General features: G+C 38.5%; 1 protein-coding gene across 3 annotated transcripts in view; it reads left to right on the top strand.

Annotated features, from left to right (window-relative positions):
• The window catches only part of LOC128734100 (ATP-binding cassette sub-family D member 3), a 48,993-nt gene extending 33,446 nt beyond the window's left edge, over positions 1–15,547 (top strand). For all 3 annotated transcript variants that reach the window (XM_053828119.1, XM_053828135.1, XM_053828126.1), the window contains exons 4-11: positions 5,286–5,476; positions 5,547–5,644; positions 5,713–5,963; positions 6,025–6,104; positions 13,954–14,086; positions 14,160–14,257; positions 14,319–14,804; positions 14,871–15,547. In XM_053828119.1, the coding sequence (XP_053684094.1) occupies positions 5,286–5,476; positions 5,547–5,644; positions 5,713–5,963; positions 6,025–6,104; positions 13,954–14,086; positions 14,160–14,257; positions 14,319–14,804; positions 14,871–15,284 (1,751 nt within the window). In that variant the 3' untranslated portion in view covers positions 15,285–15,547. The remainder of the gene's footprint in view (positions 1–5,285; positions 5,477–5,546; positions 5,645–5,712; positions 5,964–6,024; positions 6,105–13,953; positions 14,087–14,159; positions 14,258–14,318; positions 14,805–14,870) is intronic.
• Positions 15,548–21,083: the final 5,536 nt, after the last annotated feature.

The raw sequence follows: 21,083 nt of genomic DNA, 5'->3' as shown, positions 1-21,083 counted from the left end.
AATACAGACAGACAGACAGACAGACAGACAGACAGACAGAAATCCTTCTTTATAGGTATAGATAATAGCACATGAAACGCTGATGAGTTCAACAATTGCAGCACCCTTTTCGTCATCTGGATGCAATGAGCATCGTTATCAATCAGTTTCATAGGTCGTACAATAATAAAATATATGTAAGCACCGTCGTAAAATTGAGCGATATTCGCTTATTTAGGAAACTTTTTCAGTTTCTGCGAAATGGTGGTCGTTTGTGAACCTAGATGACCTCGTTTCAAAGAGCACAACTTGATATAAGCAGTTTCATTTATTATCAAACCAAACTGTTAAGCTAAATGCATTAAAGCAAGTTGCATTTTTTTTGTTGGTGTGAATTAAAATTAGCAATGGTCTATATCTGACGAATCAATTTCAATACAAAAGGTAACACTGGCAAGGGCAAAGTTAATTGACCAATTCTTGGATCAGATTACTAACTTCAGTGACTGGCTACAAAGGCTAACAGCACATACACACTTGTGGCCAACAGTGCTGCGAAGCGTAAATTTCGATAAGAGTTGAGTTCAATCGAACAAGTTTTTGCAGAGAGCTGCAAGTCACGCTGACACGTAATGTATGTTATGTCTGTCAGTGAAATGCTTATAAATTCACTGTTTTTCTAATCACTAAACTCAATAAAGAAGAAAATCTAATTTACGAAAATTACTGCATGAGTGTAGGCATTAAAGCCGACAAAAATCATATAACAGGTTGCACAAAATTGATTTTGATTTCCTAAAAACCTGAACGCTATTCCGTCAAAACTAGTGAATATATTTGAGAAGCAATTTTGACAGTTTGATTTAAAACATCTTTCCACTTTTTTAGACATTGATGCAAACTGCAGAATGCAGAAAGTAAAAGGAAACGAAGCATTCTGCCGCAATGCATTTTGACACAATTTATTCATTGGTATTGCTGTGATATAATAGGTTTTCAGTCAACCCCGATAAATGTAGTAGGATAAGCGATTGTAAAATCGAGTCTGTCTCTTGCTGGTTTTGAAGTGCAGGGCAGCACAAAAAAGCGCGAAGCGGTTTAATGCGGTTTACCCGAAATAAAGGTGATCTTGAAAAATACAAAAACTTTTTCGCAAGCTCAGTTGTCGGCCTATAAATTCGACATCCACGCCTGTTTGAGAGGTCAGCTACCCCCCCAGCAGTATAATCATTTACAGTGTATGATTTCACTTCCAACCAAGCAGATCAGCATAACAACTTGTCCTCGAAGGCAGGAGCCATATGGTACTGTCTGATTGATCAGCTGAAAAAATAAACACGTTTCAAAACTGTCGCATGCATTCAAGGTCAATAGCAAACCCGGGCCGTCGCAGTACTTTAACTTTCAAACTTTTTTAAATTATAGATTGTTGTATTCTCGATTTTTTAAATCATCAAATCAATCTTAAGGAGGGGGCATACTCGGAAGGTCGCAAAATAATGGATTTTCGTGATTTTTTTTTCGGATGTTGGAATTAAAGTTATGTGGGGTATTTTAGTTATTGGGCAAGGTTATTTGAAGATGCCCTCTAGAAAACAGTTATTTATTGCTGGCGGTACGTGTCGACTTTAGGTCAATGCCTAAATTGTTACGCAGCGGTTTTCAAAAATTTGAAAAATTGCCACACTGACGGCCTGAACAAAAAACAACACAAAATTAATTTTATTTGTAGATATGGTATTTTTCGAACATCAAGCATTAAATTAGGATCCACTTCTTTTGAAAATAGTGGACAAGACAAGACAGGAGCGACCAGTAGTAACGCCAACGTTTATTTAACCGTCGAGCTGCCACAAATACAGATATTTGTGCAATGTGCATGCATAAATTTGGGACTCATCAATTATTTTAGTTGTTGTGATTCCTGGCTCTACTAATGTTCCTGACTTTTAAAGTGCTCCATATTTATTTTATTTAAAAGATTAGACCGAGAAAATCAAATACTTCGGAGAAAACGGTAGGGTCCCAAATTTATGCATGCGCACATATCTATATTTTTGGCAGCTCTGCCAGTATTATTAAGCATAAAACCGCACAAAACATATTGCAAACAGCTTAAACTTACTTATAAAGTAGTTTTCAATCATAAACATGGATTAAACGTTTTACAACTTGTTTTTTAACTTGCAAAAATTCGGATTTCTCAACAGCATAGCTCACAGCTCTCACAGCATAGCTAAGTGATTTTCATAATTTTTTGATATCATCATCTTCTTTTTATATAAATGGATTTCTGCCTGTCTGTCGGAATGTTCCTTATAGAATCGAAAACTACTAAACCGATCAGCGTGAAAATTTGCATGTAGGGGTTTTTGGGGCCGCGGAAGGTTCTTATAATGGTTAGAGACCCCTCCCCCCACTAAGAGAGGGGGGGGTCCCATACAAATGAAACACAAATTTCTGCATAACTCGAGAAGTAATCAAGCAACTGCAACCAAATCTGGCATGAGGGGGTTTTGGATGCAAGAATTTTTGCTATGGTTAATAGGGTTCTTTCCCCCCTTTAGGAAGGGGGGCTTCCATACAAATGAAATACAAATTTCCTCATAACTCGAGAACTAATCAAGCAAATGGAACCAAATTTGGCATGTGGGGGATTTTGTAGGCAGGATTTTTTTTATGATGGTTTGAGACCCCTTACCCCTGTGGTAGGGGAATAAGGACTCTCATACAAACAAAACAGAAATTTTAGCGTAATTCAAAAACTAATCGAACTCGAGAAATTTTAGACTCTTCCATAAAACGTAATAGACAATAACAAGACCACCAAAAACTATCTGCAGCCCCCCGCAGATATCACCTCTGTCTAGGTTTATTTGTATTTCTAGGTCTACTGACCTCTATTACTTTCCTTCAGTTGGGTCCGAACACGAGCGACAACGAGTAAGGAGAGAATCACTCCGAGGATCGAAATGGTGCTTTCCACGAAAAAGTTTTCCGTGAAGTGTAAGGTTTTTCGCGAAATGGTATTCGGCGAAATGTTATACAATCACGGCGAATATTTAAGTGCTATCCGCTTTGTGTTATCTGGCTAAGTAACGGGGGGATTGTTTTCTACTTTACTGTGAGGAAAAATTGAAAATTTGTAAACTAACCAACCCATGCTTTCCTAGTGACGTAACTGCCAATATGAATTATCTAGGGTTGAGCTCCTCAGAAACTTGCTAAACTCGAGATTGTGGCAGATTCACGACTTATGTACCAACGGGGTGGCACGCTATTTCAGCGTAACGAACATCTATTTTCATTCCGCTTTCACCAAAACTGGATAAACTGTTGTCGTATTTTCGCTCATTCTACAGAAAAACATTATATGATGTATAATATGTTACAAAACCGCAAGAATATTTAGCAAATCGTACTAAACTGCATAAATAATCTTAAACTGCCATCATTTGGTACAGCCAGTAACAAGTTTTATTACCTGATTTAACATCACTTTAGGGTGAACAGGCCATTTTTCGGGTGCCAGTGATGTCGGTTACGCACCAAATATATGGGAGATGACAACCTTGCCATCCCGTTGTTATGTACAACATTTTAATTTGTGACAATGCGAAGTTTGTCCGGTCAGCTCAATGAGGTTTAAAAAGATGTGGAATTTGATGGTATTGGTAGCAAAAAAATCAGAAAACGACGTCAAACGACAAAAACAAACCGCGTCGGGCAATGGGGTTTGTTTTTGGAGTTTGACGTCACGCTTCATCGTGATTGGTCGGTTTACGATTCCACCCACACCATGATGAAATCTCTTCATTGCACTAACACCACTTAACCAACATCGCCACACCTTTATATATCACATTGGGGTCAGCTGGTATACATATATATATATATATATATATATATATATATATATATATATATATATATATATATATATATAAATAGAATTTGATGTTGAAGAGCACATAAACAATATCAAATACATAAACATTAAGGTTTGCTGTTGGAGAAAAACAAAAAAATATTGGCTCGAGAAGGTTGCTAATAATTTTTATTATCATTTATTACGAATCACTCGGTTTATAAAGAAAATATGCATCTAGTTTCTTCTGAAACAATTTGCATATAAGCGAAGATTATTTTCGAATCTTAGTAGAATCTAAGCAACTCCAGCATGGGTTTATTCTCAGGCTCCTCATTACGCTTCTTTCATGCTGAACTCTATAATTCTCCCGATGAAACCTCCTGACAGTGCAAAAAATTCTCTTTATAGTTATATGTATCTGGTCAGAGGAACACAATGTGTCCTCATCAAGGGCGGGTATAATTGAAGACAGTATTGGAACAATAAGGAACGAATGGGTACAGTAGAACAAGCTTTGAAGGAAGTGTAAACTCATTACATATAAAATTTAAGAAGTATATCCACAGAGAACAGACATCCAAGCTGGCATACCCAACCTGTCTAAATTTTTGTAACGGCCATTTCGAAATAACCCCTCGTTCACGTTAAAGTTACCCGAAGTTACCCCTCGCATATGTTAGTTTGGCGATTCGTTTGATGGTGGCGCCACCCGCAAGCATCTGTCAAAACTGAAATATAATATATTTCTTTTTCTTTTTTACTTATGCAAAAACCAAAAAACATCAAAAGCTCATCAGTAAACAAACCGAACGAAGGGAATGGTACAAAGGTTTGTTGATACTATCGAAACTAGTGTGGTATCGATAGTATCGTCAAATTTCATTGTTAGAAATGATTTGCGATTTGTGACACACACGTGGCAAAATTCGGTCTTCTTTTGATGTTATCGCGTTGTTATGCTAATTATCATTATTATTACTGTTGATGTTTGACTAGTTTTGTTCGAAATAGTATCCGTCAAATCATCGATAAATAGCCCCATAATATCAATAGTTATTTCAAGTGTTATCTCTCATCGTTAATTGACGGAAATTCTTGACGGTGATTGACAGTCAATTTAGTTTGGCGATTCGTAGGCTAGGCGGCGTTTGATAACTGTTGTAATTTTAACGGTTTTTCGTTTGAATTTTTACACAGAAAATTACGAAAAATTTATTGTAGCTTGGATGTCTGTTCTCTGTGGTATATCGTCACTCATAGTAAAAAGAATGCAGTGCAGCAAACAACCGGGCGATATCACAATAGATCAATGATACTGGTTGCAGTAATGAAACCATTCAGGAAAAAAAACTTACTTTAAGATAATGTCTTTCATATTGACATCCACATTCACACAAAACAGCTTCTAATACCTATCGTTTTAATTTACTTCCAGAGATAATTATTCCTAAAACATGGAGTGCTGAAAATGGGCTACTGCTCGTAATCGCCGCTGCCCTGATCGCACGATCTATCAGTGATATTTGGATGATCCAGAATGCAACCGCCATCGAAAGCACCATAATTACAATGAACAAAGCACGGTTTCGGTCTGCGTTGGTGAAATATTTATCGGCTCTACCCGCTGTAAGCTTATTTATAATTTTTCAATTACTGCCGCCTATTCATGTCTGTATTTTCCAAAATATTTTCTCAGATTGCGGTAGTGAACAATGTGCTCAAGTGGAGCATAGGTGAACTGAAACTTAGGTTTAGAACAAATCTATCACAATATTTATACGCAGAGTACCTGAAGTGAGTACCATCCTCAGGGGAACAGGTTTGAGAGCAGGTCCACAATAATCATTACTGTTTTCTTTTAGAGGGTTCACCTACTACAAGATGTCTAACCTCGATAACCGAATAGCTAACGCAGACCAACTGCTAACGACCGATATCGACAAATTTTGCGAAAGTGTGACCGATCTATACTCCAACATCTGCAAGCCGCTACTGGATATTGTGATATACGTATATAGGCTAACGACGAACCTAGGCGGAACCACGCCTGGCATTTTGCTGCTGTATCTGTTTTTCTCCGGCGTGTTTCTGACGAATTTACGCAAACCGACAGGTTTTATCCTACGCATTTTTGTAAACACAGCTACTGATGGAAAATAATATTATTTTTGTAGGTCGGTTGACGGTGATGGAGCAGAAGCTGGAGGGAGAGTTCCGATACGTTAACAGCAGGCTGATCACCAACTCAGAAGAAGTGAGTATACCTAAAACATTCTTGATTGGACCATTTCAAGCTGATCGGGTTATGTTGAACCAAGTTTGCACAGTTTTAATCTGTATTGTTGGAATTCAACAGTTGTGCTCTGCATTGAAATTTTATTCTGCATAGTCTAGTGCAACTTTTGTTTGAAATTTAAATTTATAAATTTGATTAGATTCACTATAGACCAACCTCGTGTTTTTAGTCTTGACCTTGAAATGTGGTCAGGCATATAAATTAAGTTTTATGAAACGGTGGTCCCCTCACCTTTCCGCACTTTACCCACTATTAAAAAAATTCATTACTTTCCCCTACCGTCCCTTCATCAATTGTAGAACCAGCGTTTCAAAAAATATTAGGTTCACTATGTTATTTATGAATTTATTCCTTTACATCGTGGGACGACACGAATAAAACTAAAACTTAATTTGCAATGCAATCAGTCAAAAAAATATAATTATAAACACGATTTCTAAAACAGTTAGGACACGCAATACAAAAATCAAACAGAGGATATACATCATTGGACAGAGGCGAGCATACATTACTCACATTACTCGCTAGGTGTGGCTTAGAAAGTTGCTGAATCGTGTAGACCCTGAAGTTGCGTTTGTGTTCATTTCCGTCAAAATGTTTGGGTGCCTCTATTTCATCATCAAGCAATTTTGCGATAAATACATCCATACTTAATAGTCTACAGTGACTCGAACAGGTTAGTCCACGGAAGAAACCGCAACGCTGACCTGAAGAACGTGGATTACGTTGTGGTATTAGGGCTCCAAACTACTGCAGCTGTTTCGAGAGTAGAGCGAACTAACGTTTCTACTCGTTCTCAAACAGTAAAGATCAGGGAAATCCTTTCCAGTCTTCATGAGAGTTCATAAGTGTTTGTTAGCTTTTGCGACAATAGTAGCACGGAACTAGACAACAAATTTGATGTCCCACAAAACTTCATTGTCTTTCACTACTGTTTCATGCTGAATTGGTTGTCAAGTCCCACGCTTTTTCAGCAGAGACAGTACTCCAGCTTTTGTACAACTTCATCGTTCCAGAACGGTTTGAACATTAGATTCTGGATCTGATGGTCGAATACTGCCATTGATGTTCTCGATTTTACTCAATTCGTCTGCGCTTTCCGATGGCAAAGTTACAATTTTGAGTTCGCTGAAAAGTAGCCAGTCCTATAATGTCCAATTTGTTATAGGGTGGGGGCGCCATTATTAGTCCTATTGGCTATATTGGTCCTAATTTTACTACAATCATCCATATCTGCAGTGAATGACTATTTCAACCATATTTTTAGCGCATTTTGGTAGGGTAGAAAAACTCCGAAATAATTGTTTATCAAAAGCAAAGCCGTGGAATTAAACGTCCTTTCTAAGACTTGACCCTTCTTTATCTACAGACTTCGCAGCGGGCTATTATTTTTGTCGGAAGATTTGACCACTGCGACCATTATTTTGATCTATTGTGGTATACTTCTTCTTTTTTCTAGGTATTAGTTGCCGACATAACACTATTGATGGAAGTGTTTGTCATTGTCAATTCATACCTCTTCTCCCAGTCCGGCATTGAACTTCTTATGAAGTTTATTACCTGATTAGGATTTGCAGACCAGACTTCGAAAGGCTCCATTGTTCCTTTACCGAAGATTCTTAGTCTGCGAAGAGTTAGTGCACTGCACTGGCAGAGCAGATGTTCTGCGGTTTCGCTTTCGAATTCGCAGAGTTGGCAAGTATCATTGTCCAGCCTACCAATCGTTTTGAGATGGCGTTTGCTCGGACAGTGACCGGTAAATAGTCCTATTATTATGCTTAGTTCGGTTTTCTTCAAATTAAGCAATGATAGGCTTTTTTTTACGGTCTTGCTGTATAAAGCGCTTAGACTGTCTTAGTCCTGTTACTGCCCATAAGAGCATAACTGTCCCATATGGAATTTTATCGATTTTGAGAAAAGCATGAAAGTAGCTTATTTGTATCCTAATTTATCTAAAACATTTTAATTTAGACGGACTTTATTGTCCGTAATTTTTCCAAAAAATATCAAACCTGAACTGTCCCATACGAAAAATAAAAGCATAACTGTCCCATAATAATATTGTCCATATAGACATTTTTTTTCTGCCAGCTGAGGCAACCATAAGGCATTATAGCTTTGATAAAACAATATTCTTTTAATTTCCACCTGAATAGGATAAAAACTTAACAAAAAAAAAGAAATATGACAGTAAATTTGTTTCGAAGTTCATTTCAATGTTCGACCACAATCTTTTCTTAATCGGCAAAGCTTTCACTGGCACAATTTTCTTCGGCGGTGTCAGGGAAAAGAGTTTTTAATAGAGCAGCTTTTCTCTTCGTTTTGATTCCACGATATCCTTTATGCTGATGTTTCATTTCGATTGAAAAGTTTTCAAAACAATAATTTGTGCTGTTTTTTCAACAGTAGCACATACTTGAAGTTCGAAACTCGAACTTCATCAAGTTTGCTGTTATCTTTAACAGCAAGGCTGCTCTTTTTGAATATTATTTCTCAAATATCTTCGAGGTATAGCCTTGGTTAGTATTTATAATTTGTGATTACGAAGCCAGCATCACTGGTTCGAAAAACCTCGACGACTTTATGTACAACACCGCGACGGCTTTCTTGCCTTCTTTAATCACGACCTTGAGATCTTGGAATATTATAGGAGCATTTCTGTAGCGCATACTTTGGCGTAGAAACTATTTTTCACTATGTACTGGCAAAAATTGAAAAAAATATGGGACAGACATGCTTTTATTTAGCAACTTGCGCTTGTAAATAAAAGCATAACTGTCCCATCTTCGAAATTTTGAAAAAAATATTGCATTGGTGTTAAATTTCACCACAAAATTTATGTGGATAGTTCAATTACTAGTGTAACGTGGTGTTTTTGTCGAATAAAGTAAAATAATTCTAGTATAATGACGCACAACATATAAATCAGTCAGCCACTTTCAATCTCATTTTCGCACGCTTCACGTTTTTCCATATGGGACAGTTATGCTTTTATAGGCAGTGTAGAGGATTTCCAATTTTCCTCTATTGTTTTGTGTTCCCATGCCCGAAGTTCGGATTTAAGCGCGCTTGGTGACACACCACAGAACGGTTCTGGGCCGATAAAGTCCGTAGATGAACCCTGCCTCGCTAAAGTATCGGCTTTTTCATTTCCTTCCACTCCGCAATGGCCGGGAACCCAGTAAAGGTTTACTTGATTCTTTTCCGTCAGTGAGAGGATACTCTTGCAGCGGGCTATTAGAGTACAGAACAGTTACGGGACTAATGCAAAAATCCTACTGACTCTATCTAGCAGCACCGCCTAGCCGAGATTCGAACATACGACGACTGGCTTGTTAGACCAGTATCGTACCTCGAAAACAACTAAGCGGCATAATTGTTCATCATTGATGAAAAATATTAGAATAACAGTTAAAGATGCGAAACATGCTCGAGAGAGGTTCATTTGGCCATAACTAGTGCGTGAAACAGAAAGATTGAGAAAGGGGTGAGATCGAAGGGGCCACCGGCAGATATTGATGTTTTGTTGTTGGAGTATAATCTCTGGGATGTCAAATTTAGAATTCAAATAGAGTGTTCATAACTAGAAAGATTTGAAGGGTCGTTCAAAGGAAGAAGGCGTAAGGCATAGTGAACAAATTTTCGTTGGACAGACTCAATCCGTCAATGCTGTTTTGGTAGTACGGTGCCCATACAACTGCAGCTTATTCTACTATTGGCCGCACTAAAGAACAACTTTTAAACATTAGATCTTGCTAAAGCTAAAGTAAATCTAAATAAAAAGCCAATATTTGTCGAGATTTTGACAGAAATGTAGGCCACATGTTCTTTAAGTTAGTTTTGAATCGAGCAGAATTTCCAAGTCTTATGTTTTCCTTTTTAAGGATGTTCAAGAGACGTTGATTTCTTGCGTGTAAAAGAAATGTAGGAGCACTTGGAGGCATTCAGTACCATTCGATTTTTGGTATACCAATCAGCGAAATTATCCAGCTGCGTTTGTAAAAAAATAGTGTCTGTGTTATTTCTGATAATGACAAAGAGTTTACAATCATCATCATACAATAATTTCATACATTTTAAAGTAAAATTGATATCGTTCAAGTAGAGGTCCACCAGACCTGTCAGGGAATGGAGAAAAGGGCGAAAAGCTACCTGCTTTGACAGACATGAAGCATTCAGTGAGGTTATCAGTCGTCAGTATATATAATTTGACTGTCTGTTCGTGATCGTCGTTATGGTACCGCCATCCGGGGTGAAATTGTGCCACGGGGGTGAGATTGTGCCAAAAACCAAAAATGTTTATTTGTGATCATTTATTATAACTATAGAAACTGGTGACCCTAATTCAAAATTATGATGAACATAACATATTTATTCATAACTTAAAATGGAACACAGATAATATTAGCAAACTATTTAGCCTAAACAGGGTTTCAAAGTTCGCGATCAAAAATACTCGGAAATAACGCTTGTAAAAAATGTCCTGCATAAACCAACCCAAACAAGAAATCGCATCAACTTGCTATTTTGAAGGTATATAAACTAATCATTTACAATGTATTGAAAGGTTATTATGCGTTGGAAAAGTTTTAATTACGAAAATAATATTTTTCGAAACTTTGTACTTTTCGAGCTTCACGGGGGTGAGATTGTGCCAAGCCAAAATGATCGATCCATTTAGTGGATTTCACATACACAACGAAAATACGTCGGTACACTCACATTCTTTACTATTGAGCACAATATTTTGACAGATTAGATTGCATCATCCATTTTGGAGCAAACAGCATCATTGGTCAGCTAAATAATTTAAACTAATTTTTACTTTATCTCTGGAAATTTCAGATGTTTTGAATAAACACTCTAATATAAGACGAATATATTATACCGTGTATAAACTGCCAGTTTTAAGGAGAGGGAAGGGGGTGGGATGGGCCACATGTTCTGCGGCCGCGGATTCTCGAACGAAGTAATGGTTACTTTTATTAAATGATCAAATAGGTATGTCCCTTTAGGATACACGCCCTCCATATATCTCCCCCTTGTTAACCCTAGAAACGCTACTGGCTATATAAAGGCTGTCCATTGACTACGAACTCATTTTTAGTTATTTCAGACCTCCCCGGGTTATTTTCGTTCATACTTTTTGTATGAAGCGTTGATTTTGGCCGACCCCCTGCCCCTAATAGTCCACTTAGTTCATGGACGGCCCCATATGAACTACTTTATAGTGATATTTATGTATATTGTTTGTAAACATGCTAATGTTCAGTGTTTAGGTATTTACCTTAACTTTATGTTTTTGGCACAATGTCACCCCCTAGAAGGGGTGAGATTGTGCCAAAGTTCATGCACTTCCAGTAAAATTAGGTTTCATTGTAACTAAACCATCTCTACGGTAGTTGTTAATTGAACAATTTAGTATATATTGACAGTTTTGAAATCAACTTAGTTCCTAAATTGTGTGTATACTGAGCTAAAGAACAAAAACATATGCTTTGTTGGCACAATCTCGCCGCGGATGACGGTAGTCCATTTACTAACGGGACTGAATTCTTCACAGATAAATGAAACTAACGATTGGCTTACGGTAACCAATTGCTGAACCACTTGCTGTTTATTGCATCGCCTTTTATACAAAAAAAGCAAAGCCTTGGGCTTAAATCTCTTTCTAAGACTTGACCCTTCTTTATCGGCAGACTTCACGGCCGGCTGTTAGAGTACAGGACAGTTACGGGGCTACTGCAAAAATTCTACTGACTATCTAGCAGCACCGCCTAGCTGAGATTCGAATATACTGGCTTGTTGGACCAGCATCGTACCTCGAAGCTGACTGGACCACTTATACACTTTTACACACTTGTGGTAAATAGATTACTTGTTTCTACGTTCGGATGAATAGCCTTTGTGCACATGTTCGATCGAACGGACAATAACGTTTTTTGTGTAGACTTGGTTCGATAATAGAAATTGGCGGTGAGGGAATATTACAATTCTGTCATCCAAACGAATCCATACGAATTACCTATATACAGGCGTATCGTCTCTCGCTTGTCACTCTGCTTGCAGAGTGCTCAATATCTAAAAGTAAACTCTAAAATGGCCTCTAAATATTAACCGTTATGTGTGCGACAGAAAACACCTTTAGCAGGGCGACAAGGGTACCCGGGTACCCAAAATTGATATTGTTATAACATCAACAATTTTAAACCGATTTTGATGAAATAGGGGTCATTTGACTCATTAATTTATCTAGTTTTGAATTATTTGGCCGTTTGGCCATTAAAAGACATACGGGACCCAAAAATCAAGAATTCCGACAGAGTGTCCGCTGTGAGGTAGAGAACTGATTGTATTGCAGGAACATCAGTCAAGCGGATATCAAAACTCTAGAAATTCATACAGTGAACTATTTCATTTAACGAGATGAATCAGGTTGGCCTTTCCGAGATAGGTACCTGCGGGGTCATGAGTGGCCATTCTAGGATTGGAGGTAAAACCTAGCAATATGGGTATCAAAGTTCTTGGAATTGGGTCGATATGTGATATTTTTACATTTCGATGTATTTTGATTGGTTATTTCGAAAATGGCTTCTACGGGGTCACAGATGATACCGTAGGATTCAAGATAATGCTTAGCATTTTTGGAACAGTTCACAACGTAGAACCATCCGTTATTCATTCGGAAACAGTTCCGAAATTATCAATCAGTACTAAATTGACCATATCAGTTCAAAGCATCTATCCGCTATACCAATTCTAATATTGACTTAGGCACCCAACTGGCCATCTGTAACCCTACAGGAACCCAATTCTGGAAGGGCCAATGCGATCTAATGTGACCGGTTTATATCATTAGGTGAAAAAAGGGTTCACAATGTTAAGTTCAAAGCTAATAGCTTTGCAGAAAGCTAATATTCTTTCAAAACAAGCGGCTTCCCACCTTTTACCATAGGTGGCGCCGGAATTATCGATTCCCGGGAACTGCTTATCATTTGATGACCAAATGCTTTACCTAATCAAAACTAGATACCTAAATGTACGAATCAAATGCCACTGGTTTCAGCCAAATCGGTTCAAAATAGCCAAAGTTATTAACATAGCAAATCATGGGTACCCGGGTGCCCTTGTCGCCCTCCTACGTAATAAAAAAATTCAAGTGCCTCTCATTGCTAATCCCCTCTATGGATATGCACCAAATTACCTTAATTACTTAAGATCAACGAGTTTTAGGATGTCGCAAAATTTCAATAACGTATGTTTTAAATTGAATGAGATAACTATTTTAAAACTGAAAAGATACCCGGGTACCCTGTCGCACACATAACGGTTAAAAAAAATATATAAGGTGGCTGACCACCTTCGTCATAGTTCTACAATATCAGGCTTGACACACTCTCTTTGCTTCGATTTTGCTCTTTCGTTTACTGCACCTCAGCCAGACAGAATTTGAAAAAGTGGTATATAATGCTAAAAATCGCCGTTTGGAAATTTATTGTACAAGCTTCACTTTTCACCGTGTTTTCTACTTGCTCCATAACGCGGCAAACAGGCGACTCACGAATGACTAACGAGAATCTTCGTGCCTTGGCGATTGCAGCTGGATCAATGAGCAAACATGTTCGAACGGCACGAAACAGAATTAAATACGTTATTTTGGTTACACACATGCCAAAATGACATTTCTTCAAGTTTTCTTTAAAATTCAAGGTTCCATCACAAAAACCCGCCTAACGTAGTTTTACGCCAACTCGTGATCATGTCTGCAACACAACCCTTCTGATTTTTTTAAATCTTTTATTTCCAGATCGCATTTTACAAAGGCAACAATCGTGAAAAGCTTACCATTCTGGCCAGTTTCAACAAATTGGTAGCACATTTAAGAAAATTTTTAGAATTCCGCGTCGGCATGGGTATAATTGACAACATGGTTGCCAAATGTAAGCATTTAATTGTGTAATAGAAAAAGCTTTTGAGCGGTATGATGCTAAATTTCTGTTTCGCTAATTGTAGACATCGCTACGGTGGTTGGATTCTACGCGGTTTCGCTGCCATTTTTTGAGCCAAACCATCCATTGCTAACCGGTGCTCAGGCAAGCGAGAGATTGAGTGTAAGTTGTGCACGTCAATTGCAATTTTGAAAGCTTTGTATCAAATAAAATATATTTATAGAGATACTACACATTTGGCCGTATGTTAGTAAAGCTAGCGGAAGCAATCGGGCGGTTGGTTCTGGCTGGTCGTGAAATGTCACGCTTAGCTGGTTTCACAGCTCGCATGACGGAGCTGACAGTCGTTCTGAAGGAGCTGAATGCTGGTCGTTATGAGAGAACCATGGTCAGTAATTCGGGAGTAGCTGATGCCGAAATTGGCGCAGGCAAGGGTTTACTCAAGTTCCAGGATAACATTATTAAATTCGAACACGTTCCACTGGTGACCCCAAATGGCGATGTGTTGGTAAAAGATTTAAATTTCGAGGTACGTTCTGGCATGAATGTGCTCGTATGTGGTCCTAACGGTTGTGGCAAGAGCAGTCTATTCCGCATACTGGGTGAACTGTGGCCAACATGGGGTGGTAAAGTGACAAAGCCACCTGCTGGAAAATTGTTTTACATTCCCCAGAGACCGTATATGACACTTGGCACACTACGAGATCAGGTAAATCCGTTGAAATAAATATTTTTATCATTAATTTGCGGTTTAACATGCGGTTTAAATTTACAGATTATCTACCCGCATACTCATCAAGAAATGAAACGACGCGGCAAAACAGATGCGGATCTGCTGGCCTACCTGGAGTTAGTACAGCTTACCTATCTTCAAGTGCGAGAGAAGGGCTTGGACGCCATTGAAGATTGGATAGATGTGTTGTCTGGGGGCGAAAAGCAGCGCATTGCTATGGCCAGATTGTTCTATCATAACCCACAGTTCGCCATCTTAGACGAATGCACCTCAGCCGTTTCGGTGGATGTCGAAGGAAGCATGTACGAATACTGCCGTAAGGTAGGAATCACTCTATTCACCGTGTCTCACCGTAAATCACTGTGGAAACACCACGACTATTATCTGCAATTCGATGGCCACGGAGCGTACGATTTCGCTGCGATAGATGGTAGCGAACAGCAGTTTGGTTCGTAGAAGTCTCTGCACACCAGCACAATTATTTGCAGGATGTGCGTGTGAGTGAACGAGTTCGGGACGCAGCGCATAGTGATAAGTGGTTCCAGGAAGAGGTGCAGGAAACCTGTTTAGTTTTTTGAACACATCCAAATAGGCTAACGAATCGTGCTTTCTTTCAATTGTAATAAAAATGGCTGTTTTGCAAAACTATAGTTTATTATCAAGCATACTTTTGTTGGCTTAAGCAATCCATTGTGTTGCAATAAAGTAAACAATACAATCTATAATTGAATTATTTTTCTTTGATGTCTGCCCTAATTAACTGCTTTGAAAAACGTAGTCAGCATTTCTCTTCAATTAGTCTGGTTTATCTGAAAGAAAAAAAAAGACATTGCCGTTAAAAAATCCCTAAATCTTTATTAAATATATTTTCTTTGTTATTCATTGATATCTCTTAGAACGTGTCTTTCAAACCAGCAATCGACACCAACAAAGCTGTATAGTAGGTTTACGGCGCGTTGATTTGCCGTACCATCTACCATGAGCATGAACGACCACACACATCGTAGTTGCACCTCCGTGATTGATCTGAACCACACAGATAGCAATTCGGGAGAGTTGACTATCTTCAATGTATAATAATTTAGTAACTACAACTTTAAATAGATCAATAGCGGCACCGGCCACGTCCTTGTGATCGTCGGGGAAGGATTGTTAGTTCAACATTCGCTTTTATGAGGCCGAGTTTACCTCTGCGCATCCACGAATGAGTTGATTTGCCGTATGCGAAAATCTCACTATTGATCGAGTTTATTACTCATTGCAAAAACATTTGGGCCCTATTCTCAGTCACCACACTTACAAATCCTATTCTGGCCCAGACACTGCGTATATGTTTTAATAACATTGCGCAAATTTGGCAGTTTTCCATGGATTTTCTGTCAAATTTCCGCAGCGTATTAAAATTCGTATGAATTATGCCTGGGTACTTGCAGTCACCCTCATCTGACCTTACTGCTCCCATTTGAATTGTAGAGTCACCCAAACAACTTTGAGAAGCGCAAATTATGCTTTCACCTAGAAAATTTTTGTGAGGTGATAATGAGAACCGTTTACCTTTCAAAAATGCACAATCGCTCGTAAAAGTACTATATTTTAAAGTGAATCGTTTTGGTATCTTTGGCATACATTTTCGCTAAATTCTGAGCAATAAGTGCTCCAAAAACACCAAAGCAATTCGTATTAAAATAGTTTGCAATCAGCTATATTTCAACGTACGTAATTCCGTTTTAAATTGTGATGCGTTAACCCTCAAATCAACGTTCTTAATTATAAAAACTAATAACATATTGTAACGTTATTATCTTGAAACAGGATAAACTTGGAACAATTGCTGGTTTAAATCTGTTAAAAGCCACTATCAATATAACTCGTTGGAGTGTAGCGAATACTAACCTGCACAAATTATCGTTAAAACTTTCACCACTTAAATATTTCTTCTCTTACAGCAAAATGTTTTCGAAACGTGATATTGCCTCTGCGAAATTTTCTTCTACGATAACCGTTAACTCACGGCATCGCAAGAAAATTCGCAGGGCAATTTAATTTCGACAAGGGCGGCCATTTTACTGCGGCACCAAGACGGAGTTGATCAAACAAATGCGAAACACGACCTACGCCTCGAGAAAGTGAAAAGCGAATGAGGCCGATTCGTTGACATTTCTGCCTTTTATTGGCCTTACCAGCAGTAAGAGATTTCGTAGGCTGCTCGCACTTACAGAAAATCTCATGCCGAACTGTCAACGCGTGAGTGTTGACAAAAGCAGAAAAACTTCCTTCTCTTTTTTTCTCACGCAAAACTCAGAACAATATTGGGTGCTTTGCCCAAAGTTAAACGCGGTCTAAAAGAAACACCGCGCTTGAAGCAAACACCGCGCTGGAACTGTTGCCAGAATACTGTAAACAGGCATGTTGTTCACCCAACTGGGTCGTCAAAAGTAACTAAAAGTTTATGATTTCTGATTTCTTCCAATAATATCAAAATCGACCCGGCAACTATATGAGAGCATTTCATTTCTGAGTTGCGCGGTGGATAATTTTTAATGAAACTCAAATGTTGTGCATTTACTTGATCGATGGATTCCGAGGGGAGTTCAGGTACTGTTTCAAACACCCCAGCGACATCTCTATATCGAGCTGCAGTAAACGTCAGCGACAGCATGTCCGGGGCTCAAAATTTGACAGCGGGCCCAAATCAGACTGCTGGCAGTTGAGTGAAACGCAGTGCTGACATGCTATCTCATTTTCGCACACACGAGATGTTGGCGGCGAAAACATGGCTGCCTGCCGATGGGCTGGTTTCAAACGTTCCTTAATCGTGACTTCGTGTTAATCATACAAAAGCATTAAACAAATTGTTTTCGAATACGAACGTTATTGCTTGTTTGGATAATGAAGGATAAACTACGCTTTATTCACTATGAAATTTCGGCAAACCGGCGTTGAAAATACAAAATCATTTCATGCTGAATTTCATTCCGTTTCTTCTGATAGAACGGTAATTCCTAGGTTTATTTACTTTGCTCGATTGGTTCCAATAATGAAACAGCGATGATGACACAATTTGACATTTTATCTGTCAAAAGCTAAAAACGACCCTTTTTACGATCGTTCAGAAACACGACTGTTTCAACCGTCGTGTCCAGTAAGGGAATGCGCGCACAATATCAGCAACGCTGGCGTCGCCTTTTCGCTATAGTTATTGCTGTTTGCAAGGAAAATTGTACCATCCAAAGTGCGATATCGCTCATAAAAGTGCTATTTTAGCTTAAATCCTTTCGGTATCTTCTGCGCACTTTTTCGATACATTCCAAGCAACAAGTGCGCCGAAGAGACCGAAACGATTTAAGCTAAAATAGCACTTTTAAGAGCGATTTTGCACTTTGGATGGTACAATTTTCCTTGCAAACAGCAATACTATATATATAGTTCGGTGATGGATACAAAAATTGGGAGCCAATTAAACGTCAAAATCGGACCCAATCGTTTTTCAAAATCCGAAAAGTATCCAGCTTTTTACGCGCTATAATGGCGGACGCTATAAATTGTGTTCGTAATATGCGAGCAATCTTTTTGACAACTCTGCATCCATCAATATTGGGCACTCTTCTCCTGTACGGCAGTGTTGCTCTTTCTTTCGTTTACGTAAGAGAAGGAGAGCAATAGTTTTGTTTACATTTTGCACATTTTTGCTCTCCTTCTTTGGCGTAAACGAAAGAAAGAGCACGATAGTGTTGCAAGAGAAGAGTGCCAGGATTGATGTATGCAGAGTTGTCAAAAAGATTGTACGCATATTACGAACACAATTTATAGCGTCCGCCATTATAGCGCGTAAAAAGCTGGATAGGAGTAATCTTAAGAAATCCAGCTTTTTACGCGCTATAATGGTGGCCGCTATAAATTGTGTTTGTTACATGCGAACAATCTTTTTGACAACTCTGCATCCATCAAAACTGGGCACTCTTCTCCTGTACGGCAGTGTTGCTCTTTCTTTCGTTTACGCCAAAGAAGGAGAGCAATAGTTTTGTTTACATTTCGCACATTTTTGCTCTCCTTCTTTGGCGTAAACGAAAGAAAGAACACGGTAGTGTTGCAAGAGAAAAGTGCCTGATTTGATGTATGCAGAGTTGTCAAAAAGATTGTTCGCATATTACGAACACAATTTATAGCGTCCTCCATTATAGCGCGTAAAAAGCTGGAATAGCCAATCGTTCCACGCACTTCTGTTCAAACTGTGAAAACTAGATCACCTATTTTAACTCACCTTGATCACGAACACAATTTATCGAGGGGATGCGCTGTGCTATCCCTCGCTATGTATTTGACAGAGGATAACATCGCGCTTCCAAAACTGTCATTGCTTCCAAAAGTGTCAAATCCGAGCGGTGTTGTTTAGGTTGTTTATCTTTACGGTGTTCGCTGTTTTCATTTCGTTGGCAATTTTTGTGACCTAAAGCAAGGAAAGCAAAATGATTGCTGCCGTTGCTCAACAGAAACTTTCACTATTGGTGATTCAGTAGATTTCTTTAGTTCTGGTAAGTTTAAATATTTTCATAGTGCACAGAACATTTTGTTTTCATTATTTTAATGCAGGATACTTCGTGCGTCGTCGTCGTCGTCCTCAGCATAGAGCCGGGATGGCTCGTGCCGTTTCAAGTTCAAACAGTCGTTTCCATTCAGTTTGATCTCGGGCGATTCATCACCACTGAATGCAGGATATTGATGCATGCATATGATTCAAGTTTCGAAAAATGGATGACTGGTGTTTTTTGGTTACAACCAACAGAAAGTTCACAGTACCAGGATAAAAAAAACTTTCGGAATGAACTAAGAATTGTATCGAAAGTCTTGAAAGTGGTAGGTTGTGCGCAGTGCGAACAAAAAAATATGTGTCATTTAGGCTGTTTATTTAGTGGCCATTAAATAAAATTATTTTGTTCAACTTGTTTCGTGTAGATGGTTTAAAAGTTATTATGGTTTTAGTATAGCGGGTAATTCTTATGTCCAAGTAAAGGTTGATAATTTCCTTCATGATGTCCATTTGGTGAAACGATTTCGCTTCGGTATCCTCTATAATATGCGTTTTCAGACAATCGAGTACTCTATCAAAATTAGATTGGACTCTCGAAATTATACAGTTTGTGAGTAGCGGGTAATATTTTTCAACATTAAAATTGCGTTGTCCGTTCACCAGTATTGTGAACTCTTTATCTGCAATTTTACAAAGAGTTACAATACTGGATGAAATGTTCGTATCCCAGAATTTTTCATCTGTCAGAATGGCAAGAATGCATTTATAGCATTTGAATCGAGTCAGCAATCTTTTCTGTACTTCTGCGGCGTCCCTGGTAATGGTTTCTCGAACTATCTCGTCAGATACCGATAGTTGTACTGGCCAATCCTCCAGAAGAAGTTTTCTCGTTTCTTCATAATCTGTGTCGTTTTCGGTTAATCGGCTGTTAATAAAAGTAGATTTCTCCCGTCCCAACAGAAGCACAGTTTCATCAAAATCGTGGCAGTTTGCTTTAGCCGATGCAGTTATGTTATTGTGATGGATCATTCGTTTGTAGCATGCTTTAAAATGAACAGCGTTGGGATTATTATTGCTTCCCCCCTTTGCTCTTATTGCCCCAAAGAACGACTCTATATGGTCTTGTGAGAATCTGTACGTGCAGATGCTTGTAAGGACATTTTTATTGTCATGTTGAACATCATTTTTGTCCTCTAGAGAATCTTCAACATCTACGTATAGCTTGTACAGTTCTTTAAAAGTTTTCATTGCAACCATGAACCCTAGAAACCCTGTCTTTAATGGGGAACTTAGAATACTGTTTCCATTCTCGGATTTTAAATTGAGGATGTATCGTTCAGCGTATTCGAAAGCCATTTCGTAAATGTAGAAATTGTCGTCACAGAGTGGTTTCTTAAATCCTTTTGCGTGAATCGACATAGAGTTGAAGATATCAAAGAGGTCATTAAAAATCGAAATAAACTCTACGGTAGCAGCAGCATCTTTGAATGAGTCGTCGTGAGCCATAAGAAAGGTAATTGCCTCCGCGACACTGTTACTCATCACTTGCGCAGCTAAGCACACTTTCATCTTGCTATTTTCAAAGTACACGTGCTTGTTCGATAGCTTTGCTGCAAGCTTCGTACCTTTTAAGTTTTGCAAACTATTTAATTTTTCGATGTACTCCCAACGAATCTCACCCTTTTCAGACAATATAACCGATTGTGATGCGAAGGTATTACGCACCA

This window comes from Sabethes cyaneus, chromosome 1 (assembly GCF_943734655.1).
Source record: "Sabethes cyaneus chromosome 1, idSabCyanKW18_F2, whole genome shotgun sequence".
Taxonomy (NCBI): Eukaryota; Metazoa; Arthropoda; class Insecta; order Diptera; family Culicidae; genus Sabethes; species Sabethes cyaneus.
The sequence above is the reverse complement of the archived record's forward strand: the minus strand, read 5'-3'. Positions and strand labels throughout refer to the sequence as shown.